A 10,699-nucleotide genomic window follows, 5' to 3' on the forward strand; every position below is an offset into this window, starting at 1 on the left:
AGTTTCATGAGTCCATCATCTCACTTTTTCACCATTGTTAGATTTACCTTTATATAATAAGGGTATGCTTATATAAGGTATATAATACCTTATATAATAAGGGTATGCTTATTCTAAGTACACAGTGTTTTGAAAACCACCTTTGCTTTTTTATTATTATATTTAAAATTGATTAGCCTTAGACCTACAATTAATAAAGGGTTTTTCTGAACCTGAAGAATGGTTTTGCCTATAGATTATAAAGATGTATGTCTGAAATGCAATCTAAAGTTAGATACAGTTCTCCCTTTATAAAAAGATACCTGTTCTGAATCATTACTTAACCCTTCCCCACTTCTTGTTTATCCTTTCCTTTTGACAGACTGATGAAGTACATGCAAAAGATAATACAAGACCTGGTGCTAACAGTCCAGGTAAGTTAGAAGAGCCAATAAAATGTGTGGAAAGATTTTGAAAACGAATTGATCTGTTTTACTGAATTTATGCCCTGTCTACTCTCATGAAGGAACAGGAAATCTGAAAATAAAAGGAACAAAAATAATTTTAAAATGAGGGGAAAGCTGATATCAGTCAACTTAGAGGATATTAATCACTGAATTTAAGATATTAGTCTCCTGGCATCCAAATCACAAATATTTTGGATTATACAATTCTCATTTTTCCAGGAAGCCAGCAAATTTCTCTGGCTACAGGTTGTATTTTAGCCCTGAATTCCAAGAGAAATGTCATGTAGATTCTTCACATCTGGCAATTGAGTAACAAAGGAACATGTCTTTAGCTACAACCCTGTGAAAGATACAGAAATGATCCTGAGATGATTCTTTTTGTGTGTAAGTGTACAATTCAATAGCATTGAGTACATTCCTACTGTGCATTCGTCACCACCATCCATCTCCAGAACTGTTTTATCTTCCCATACTGAAACGCCATATCATTAAATATTTATCAATTTTTAAAAAGCCTAAAATTAATTGATTCAATGAAGATACTTCTATGCAGAATTGAGACAGTTTGTATCAGGTACATAATATTTCAAAGATATATGAAGATCCAGCATGATACAAGGATAGTGTTTAGAGAACCTAGAAGAGATCTGAAACCCATTAGGACACATATCTGATATCACATGTCTCAAGTGGATCATTGGCAAGGGTTAGACTGCATTTTGTTCATAGTTGGATTCATTGGTAGATTTTTTAACAAGTATCTCAAAAGTGAATTATCTGAAATTTTGATTAAAGACAGTTCCTTTGAACTCAGTTTTATGTGTAGCTCCGAATTTATGAGGTGTATGCTCAGCCAGCCTTATTGTTGGAGAGGGGCAGACACTGATCGTCAAAATAATAACGTATCATCCCACCGTTTGGGAATGCATTTTATAAAATAAAAATTTTTTACTGCCGCGTATATTTTTCCTTGTAAAAGTTTTGCTTAGTTTTTACTACAATTAGAGACAACTAGAGAGACCTTAGAAATATGTTGGATTACAAAATTAAAATTTTGCATTAGATAGTTGCAGAGTAACTATAGCCCAGCTTCATACTGAAAAATAGACATTTGGAGGATGACAACTAAGAAGTTACTAACTAGGTTTGACGTAAAATATTTATTTCATAGAGTGAAGTTTGAACTTTCTGGTGTTTAGATTGATTTAGAAAGTACATTTATTATTTTTTAAAGAGGTTAAAGTAATTGAGTAAACATTTATTGAGCATTTAGGGAAGTTAACGCAAGGTAGAATACGATTAGTTCTCAGTGAGAGGTAAGAACAAAGTTTTGCTGTGGGCATGTGTTTCTGTTGATTTGTGTGTGTGTGTGTTTGTACATGTGCATTTTCCCTTATAAGAGGTATGGTTATAGGTGTTTTGGCATCCCATAAACTGGCATAAAAAACACTAAGAGAAACAAAAATAAATGAGCAAGTGGATTATCTCACCATTTCACCCTGTCTTTTTATTTCTTGGTTTTGTCTATAATACTTGTATTAAAGTAGAGTTTTTTAGGTGAGTAAAGCAGTAAGTCTGTGTAATTATGTGTGTTCGTGACAATTTCAGATTGAAATTCTGTGGGTTTTTTTTTTGTTGTTGTTATTGTGTTACTCAAGAGATGTGGTCTGAAGCTATTAAAATCCTGAAGGGGGAGTATGCTGTCCGAGCAATCAAGGAACACAAGATGGATCAAGCAATTATTTTCTGTAGAACCAAAATCGACTGTGATAACTTGGAGCAGCATTTTATGCAACAAGGAGGAGGTAATGTTTCCTCACTTGAAATAAATTGTGTTTATTTTCTCACTTAATAGATTGTTAGTCTCATGTTGATACAGTATAGCGTGGATGCCCAGATTTTAAAGCAACGACGTAGGAAAAACAATGAGATATTTTCCACATAGGTACAGTTTCACTACAGTGAAGATGAATCACAGCATTCTAAGGCCCTTATATCATTTGGAAGAAGGGTAAAGTTTTTGATTAATGTTAAAATTTCAAGTGTAATCATTAAATAATAGAATGTATATCTTCTAAATCAATAAATGAGAAAAAAAAACCTTAATCTAAAAAAAAGGTAAGAAAGGAAGGGGGGAAAAATGAGAAAAAGCAGAGCAGTTGGAAATTATAGAGTAATAACGGCTGGTGGAAAAAGCTGAGCGTATGGATAAACATTATAGTATTTATCAGTGGACTGAAGTCTTCTGATGAAGAGCATAGATTGTTAGACTGGATACAATGTAGCTGTATGTTGTTTACGAGAAACATACCTAAAACCTGAGGACATGGATAGATTGAAAGGAAGGGGAATGAAAAAATATATGTATGTGTCAGCTAAAAGATTAATTAAAAGAAAGTTGGTCTAACTGTATTAATGGAGATGTCATAGACTTTAAGACAAAAATATTACTAGAAATAAAAAGGGTCACTATGTAATAAAATATTCAATCTACAATGACGATATAATGATTATAATCTTATGCTCCTTACAATTAACGTTAAATATATAAACTAGCCTGAGACAATGTTCAGTATAATCAGTCATTAGGGAAATGCAAAATAAAATCACAATGTAATACAACTGTACATTCAGAGTGACTAGATCAAAAATACTTAAAACACCAAATTTTGGTGAGGATGTGGAGAAACTGGAGCTCTCATACATTGTTGAAGTACAGTCACTTAGGTAAAAGGTCTTACAGTTTTTTATAAAATTAAACATTGCTGTCTTGTGGCCTAGCAATTCAACTCCTAAGTATTGGCTCAAGATAAGTGAGAATATATATTGACGACAGATGTGTGCAAGATGGTCATAGCACTTCATTTATAATGGCCCCAAACTGTACACTAAGAGGCCATTAATAGGAGAATGGCTATACAAAATGCAAAATATCTGTACAGTGGAATACTTACTACTCAGCACTGAAAAGGCATGGAGTGCTGATTGACACAAAAATGGTGGGTGAATCTCAGAAGCATTATGCTGAATGAAAGAATTCTTACACAAGAGTACAGGCTGTATGATTTGATTTGTGTGAAGTTCTAGAAGAGCCAGAACTAATCTATGATGAGAAAAAAACCAGAACAGTGGTTGTCCCCAGGAAGGTGGGAGTGTGGGTAACTGGGAAAGGGCATGAAGGTACTTTGTGGATGATATTCGTGTTCTGTATCTTGATAGGGCTTTGGGCTACATGGGTGTATGCATTTGTCAAAACTCAGAAAGTGTACACCTAAGATTTGTACATTTCCTTGTATGTAACTTTAACCTCAGTAAGAAAACAAACCTGAACAAATCCTGCACTCTAGTTAATGAAGTGCATGTTGAACTGTGTACTGATACCTGTAGCTTACTTTGAAATGCATCAAAAATATAAAAGTGAGTTGATAGAGGCATAGAGGGATGGATAGATATGTGGTAAAGCAAGTATAGTCAATGTTAATGGTTATTTTTACTTTATCTATTTTTCCAACACTTATTATATTCTCACACATATAGCAAAATTGAAAGAATTCTCACAGTGACTGTTATTACTCTGGTCTGAACTGCACTGCTTTTTGTTACTGTGTCTACTTGAAGACTTTCTTTTTTAGGATTGGCTACCACTGCACTTGCCTCTAAAATACCACTTCTCCATCCTTCCAGTTTGCTGCTTCTGATCTGCTTTGGCCAGGAAACCAGATAACTAAGTTGTTTAGAATACCTGGATGAGGGCAGGCTTGTGGTCGTGGCCTTTTAGTAAGGGCATGAACTTCCTGATACCTATTTTGGTTCTTCCAAGAATAATCTCTTTTGTTTACTTTTTGGTTCTTCGCTTTACATGCGTTAGGTGAGGTTCCTGGTGTACACAGAAACTACCACTGCAGGTTGGGAAAGGTTACTTAAAATGTCCTTAAAAGCAAATCAGTTTTAATGCTCGTGGAGTTCATTTAAGGGTATTTCACCTACGACAGAAATTGTGTTAACCATGGTTTATGACAAGCTGGGGTATAGATTTCCATAGAATTATACCCCAACTGGTAGTCTAAATGTTACTGGTGTTTTTGACATAGTCTTAGGCGTAATCTTTTCCAAGGTTCACTGTTTAATGTGCTTTTCACTAGGACCTGATAAAAAGGGGCACCAGTTCTCATGTGTTTGTCTTCATGGTGACAGAAAGCCTCATGAGAGGAAGCAAAACTTGGAAAGATTCAAGGTACTGATATTTAGTTGACTGCATTTCCTTAAAACTTAAGAGGGGAGTTGTATCTAGTTTTAATCAGTTCCAGTTAATATTGTTAAAGCAATTCTTGTCCTAGAAATTACAGAATACTTCTGCCCTATTGTTACGCCCTCATCACAGCAGGGCTTTGTCATCTTTAACAGTCAAATGGTAAATTACATGTTCTCCATCAGCACAACACTACTTGATAAGAATTTTCAACTTAAGGAAGTTTTAGTTAAATTCTTTCAGGTAGATATTTTTAAGAGAAGTATCATTAGATAGTTAAATCATGTCTGTGAGCCTTTTTTTTTTTTAAATAATTTGTAACAATACCCATAGGGCACTTAATTTGTAGATTGAGACAGGTATCAGAATACCTGTTTTGTAGAATTAAATATATTTTGAATTATTCGGGACAGACTGTCACAGTTAAGTGATTTCAGCACATGAACAGGTTGTATAGCTTTTGGTGTAGATGGGTTGGGCTGAGCCATTTAGGACTCAAGGTCAGTGGCCTCCACCCACAAGCATTCTCATCATTTATCACAGTGTGTTTACCCAGTGTATAGTACAAATATCATTTCTCTCAGACCCATAATAGGAAAAAAGGTAGGAAGTACTGGGCTTAAAAATTTTGGATTATGTTTCCATGCTGAGCCTAATTGGTGTGGATGTTAAAGCATCACAGGGGGGGACTCCCCTGGTGGCACAATGGTTAAGAATGTGCCTGCCAAGGCAGGGGACACGGGTTCGAGCCCTGGTCTGGGAAGATCCCACGTGCCACGGAGCAACTAAGCCCGTGCGCCACAACTACTGAGCCTGTGCTCTAGAGCCTGTGAGCCACAACTACTGAAGCCCACACGCTCTAGGGCCCGCATGCCACAACTACTGAGCCCATGTGCCGCAACCACTGAAGCCTGTGCACCTAGAGCCCGTGCTCCGCAACAAGAGAAGCCCCCGCAATGAGAAGCCGCGTACTGCAACAAAGAGTAGCCCCCACTCACCGCAACTAGAGGAAGCCTGCACGCAACGAAGGCCCAACGTAGCCAAAAATAATACGTGAATTAACTAAAAACAGAAAAAATCACATGGCCTCATTTCAGCATTTATGCCACCCTTCTGTATCCTGGCATTTTGTTGGACCAGAAGTCAGTATGCGCCTCACCCCCTCCAAATCTCTAACTTTGCTGTGCCTTGCAGCACAAATGACATCTGAAGGCTAATTGGTATATTCTTGGTGAGAACACCAGGGGCCCAGTCTCTTTAGGATTTTATCTGTTGTCACGAAATGTGTAATCTTGCGGTAAAATATCTAGTATTCTGAATTATTTTAATACAAGGGTAAAAGTAAAGCTTATGTTTTTACATTTTATTCTGTCTTATATTTTGAATTACCAGTCAGGATTTCTAAAGATGAAGCCAAATTTTAGCAATGGTTTAAGAACTTTTATGTGAAGAAAGCAAAGATGAATCCAGTCATTGATTTATTCACCTTAAATGTCATATTTCGGCAAATTATAACTTAAAAATGCGATACTTGTTCCAGTATCCAGACTGGACCGCTAATATGATACGAATACATTAGTTGTTAGAGGTCTCATTTAGTGGAAAGGTGGTATTTGTGGGGGTTTTTTAAGTATATATACTAATAAAGTCCTTTCTCTCCTCTCTGTTCTCTTTAGAAAGGAGATGTAAGATTCTTGATTTGCACAGATGTAGCCGCCAGAGGAATTGATATCCATGGTGTTCCTTATGGTAAAAAGAAAGTTTTTATGCTTGCAGTTTGAATTTTATGGAATTCGAAGGAAACAATTTAATATGTTTGAAATACTCAGAACATCAAACATCACATATGTTTGAAAATTTTAGGAACTAATGTCAATTGGTAGTAATTGCTTTTATTTACAGTTATAAATGTCACCTTGCCTGATGAAAAGCAAAACTATGTCCATCGAATTGGCAGAGTAGGAAGAGCTGAAAGGTACTCTGTCGTTTTTTTTGTCCTTTTTAAGCTTCTGTGCTTCAGGAATAAAGTCTAATAAAGACTTTTAAAATCTTTCAGGATGGGGCTGGCCATTTCCCTGGTGGCAACAGAAAAAGAGAAGGTAATCTTTTCAGTGCTGTATTATACTCATTGTTTGTGTCGTCATTTTAGATGTTGGAAATAAAAGCAGTTTGATTTTTTCATTTACATTGAATTCAGTTGCATATGGAATATAAATGAACTTTTTAATGGCATCTTTTTCTCTTTATTCATTGAATGGACGACTAGTAGGATGAAGTTTAGAAAGGAAAAATATGAAATGTAATTTTCCCTAATAGCTTTCATATAATTTTCAGTGAAAAGTATTTAAACCCTCTCTGGCATCATGCCATGGTAGACTTTTTATGGGAGAGAGGGTTAACTTATTATTTTGATATAAATTGATACAATAATCTGATACAGATTTACAGAAAAGCTGCAAGAGTAAGGAACTCCCGCACACTCATTCCCCAAACTACTTGTTCATTTTGCTTTTTGCTATTTGCTTCATGGTACTGATGAACCTAGTGGCAGGGCAGGAATAAAGATGTAGATGTAGTGGATGGACTTGAGGACACTGGGCGGGGAGGGGCAAGCTGGGGCGAAGTGAGAGTAGCATCGACATATACACACTACCGAATGTAAAATAGATAGCTAGTGGGAAGCAACCGCATAGCACAGGGAGATTGGCTGGGTGCTTTGTGACCACCTAGAGGGATGGGATAGGGAGGGTGGGAGGGAGGCTCAAGAGGGAGGGGATATGGGGGCACGTGTATGCGTATGGCTGATTAACTGGTGTACAACAGAAACATTATTGTGAAGCAATTATACTCCAATAAAGATCTATTAAAAAATTCCAAAAAAAATCTTATAGAAAACATTTGAACTTTATTTTTGATACTAATCTTGATATAGCATTCTCCAGTATTTACTTTTCTCATTATTCTTATCTGAGAATTCCTTTCTATAATTGACATCTGTTTTAGAAAAACTTTTGGATTCCTTTCAAAAAGAACTCTTTCAAAAGACCTAGTTAGTGAGTTACTAATAGTGGTAGTAACTGGATGACACACCATACCTGCAATCTATTTTTCTTGTGCTCTGAGGACAGAAAATGTTAAAAAACTAATTGAGAAGAAAGATATCTAGCATGTTTCAGTCTCTGTACATGTTAATCTTCGTAGGTTTGGTACCACGTATGTAGCAGCCGTGGAAAAGGGTGTTACAACACAAGACTCAAGGAAGATGGTGGCTGTACCATATGGTACAATGAGATGCAGGTAAGGCTCACAGAGCTTATTAAAATTGGTAGGAATAGACTGCATTTATCTGTAAAAGTTACGTATCAGCTCTTGTCTATTTGTGAATTGTGAGAATTAATGAGTGATTATGTTATGGTAGTTCATAAATTGTAACTTGTGAGTTCATCTCTTCAGAAATCTTACTTCCATTTATACTAAGTATTAAAGCCTTCCTGGTTTTATTTAATGCTGTTAAAATGCAACTCTGTTGATTTCCTCTCCCTTTCTTAGTTGCTGTCTGAGATAGAAGAACATCTGAACTGTACCATTTCTCAGGTTGAGCCAGATATAAAGGTACCAGTGGATGAATTTGATGGGAAAGTTACTTATGGTCAAAAAAGAACTGCTGGTGGTAAGTTTTGAATTACTTTTAATTCTGTTTTAAATGTGAATGTGTCCCTTTTTTGAACTTCAGTTTAAGAAGAGAGTATTTCATTTCCTTATGGTTAGTGTATATTTTTAGCATATTAATCATTCCCTCCTTATTAGTCTTACAGCACTTTATTCATACTTGTCTTGCAGCATTTTTTGTTGTGTGATCTGTATGTGAATAGACAGCAGCTTAGCTGTTTCTCTTGAGGTGTTAATGTCATAAGAGTAGTTGAAAATTTATGGAATTATTAGGAAACAAGAGAATAATGGTAATTTTGAACAAGGGGTAACCCAGGATACGATTTATTCCCTTTGCCTGCAATGCTCTTAGCTCATTCCTGAACTTTTTTAAAGATTCAGGCTAAACTGGTGGTTTCTAAACCAAGGAAAAGAGAATAGGGGAGGGGTTGGTAGGGGTATTGGGACAGCTGTTAGTAAGGAAGGCCTAATCATTTATTTTCACTGATTTAACACTTTTAGAACTCAGTTTTGTAGATAACTTGCTCAGTAGTACACTTTTATTGCTAGGAGCAACATTTAAATTGATGTAATTGAGCCAAAGCATTGCTGACAAGTTATTTCAAGCATGTCATTTACATTACTTTGTGATTCGTGTGTGTGATACAGGTGGAAGCTATAAAGGCCATGTGGATATTTTGGCACCTACGGTTCAAGAGCTGGCTGCCCTTGAAAAGGAGGCACAGACGTCCTTCCTGCATCTTGGCTATCTTCCTAACCAGTTGTTCAGAACCTTCTGATTTTAACATACACTGAATAAGATTTGAATAATAAAAGTCTATAGTCTTAAAACTCTAAAATAGTTGTACTGCTTCCAAGCAGCAGTATTTATAGTAACTTAAGCTATTAATGCTAACTCTTGCATGTCAAGAAACATCAGTCTTAGGAATTCTTCATAGGATGGCAACCTAATGAAAATAATAAATTTGATGACTATATTTTCATGAAAGTTTGTGTCTTATTTTTAAATTATTTTATAGTTTTTCAAGACAGCTCTGGGTTTATGAAGTAAAGTTTATGGGTATGTGCATTCGGCAGAGGACCTGCGTGGAATTTTCACAAGAAGTGGTCCTAAATAGAGACAGCCTTGAGACGGTCATGGTCACCTCGGTATATGTTGAAGCTAGAGAAGAGTCGTGGCATGAAAGAAAAGTGTGTGATCCTAAGGTGGAAGGACAGCTGGGTTAGTTTGGAGGCCTAGAGTTTTTTAGGGACTTAGGAAAGGTTCTGTGTCTAAGGACTGATGACTGATTTGGTGATGGTGACAGTGAAGATGTATTTCTGAAGGTTTATCTTCTTTTTAAGAAGCTTTCTTTCCAGGTGATACATACTGTAAAGAAAACTATTCTGATGTCCCTCTAGGTCTTAAAATTAAATTTAAAGGCCGTTCTTTGAAATACATTTCCTTAAACCCTCTTGCCTAAAATACCAGAAGGAAAAGGGAAAATTTATATAGATACAATTGAATTGTTGCTTTGTACCTTTTGACTCTTATTTATATGTTTATTTATTTATTTTTGCGGTACGTGGGCCTCTCCCGTTGCAGAGCATAGGCTCCGGATTCGCAGGCTCAGCGGCCATGGCTCACGGGCCCAGCCGCTCCGTGGCATGTGGGATCTTCCCGGATCGGGGCACAAACCCGTGTCCCCTGCATCGGCAGGCGGACTCTCAACCACTGCGCCACCAGGGAAGCCCTATAATTCCTTATATGATGGTTTTTAAATCTTTTAGCACTGAAATATTTTCTTCAAAGAAAATCTTGAGTGAAAAGTGGGAAAACCATTACCTAGTATATTGAGTCATAGTTTATGTGAAATGATTATGAGGATACCATTCTTTCACTTATATCTAGACCACTGTCTGCTTTTTTTGGTTTTACTTCTACATAGAACAAGTAGTTTTTCTTTTATTTAGCAAGTAAGGGGGGTGGTTTACAGAATAGATTAGTTCTTTTTTGTGACTTTTTTTTTTTTTTTTTTCCGGTACGTGGGCCTCTTACTGTTGTGGCCTCTCCCGTTGCGGAGCACAGGCTCTGGACATGCAGGCTCAGCGGCCATGGCTCACGGGCCCAGCCACTCCGTGGCATGTGGGGTCTTCCTGGACCGGGGCACGAACCCATGTCCCCTGCATCAGCAGGCGAACTCTCAACCACTGCGCCACCAGGGAAGCCCTGTGACTTTTCTTAATTAACAGCTATTAAGAATAAGTTTCCATATATTTAGTGATCTTTCTATTTTTATATTACATAGTTTTTTTAAATTTACATAATACATTATCTGTAAGTAAGAAGTATATA

General features: G+C 36.6%; 1 protein-coding gene across 1 annotated transcript in view; it reads left to right on the forward strand.

Annotated features, from left to right (window-relative positions):
* Positions 1-9,341, forward strand: part of DDX1 (DEAD-box helicase 1) — a 33,855-nt gene extending 24,514 nt beyond the window's left edge. The window contains exons 18-26 of the mRNA XM_082642210.1: positions 362-413; positions 2,105-2,251; positions 4,589-4,680; positions 6,372-6,444; positions 6,598-6,670; positions 6,752-6,794; positions 7,897-7,992; positions 8,245-8,365; positions 9,013-9,341. Of these exons, the coding sequence (XP_082498336.1) occupies positions 362-413; positions 2,105-2,251; positions 4,589-4,680; positions 6,372-6,444; positions 6,598-6,670; positions 6,752-6,794; positions 7,897-7,992; positions 8,245-8,365; positions 9,013-9,143 (828 nt within the window). The 3' untranslated portion in view covers positions 9,144-9,341. The remainder of the gene's footprint in view (positions 1-361; positions 414-2,104; positions 2,252-4,588; positions 4,681-6,371; positions 6,445-6,597; positions 6,671-6,751; positions 6,795-7,896; positions 7,993-8,244; positions 8,366-9,012) is intronic.
* The last annotated feature ends 1,358 nt before the right edge of the window (positions 9,342-10,699 follow it).

The sequence above is a fragment of the Mesoplodon mirus genome (genome assembly GCF_964341445.2).
Source record: "Mesoplodon mirus genome assembly, chromosome: 14".
NCBI classification, from domain to species: domain Eukaryota; kingdom Metazoa; phylum Chordata; class Mammalia; order Artiodactyla; family Ziphiidae; genus Mesoplodon; species Mesoplodon mirus.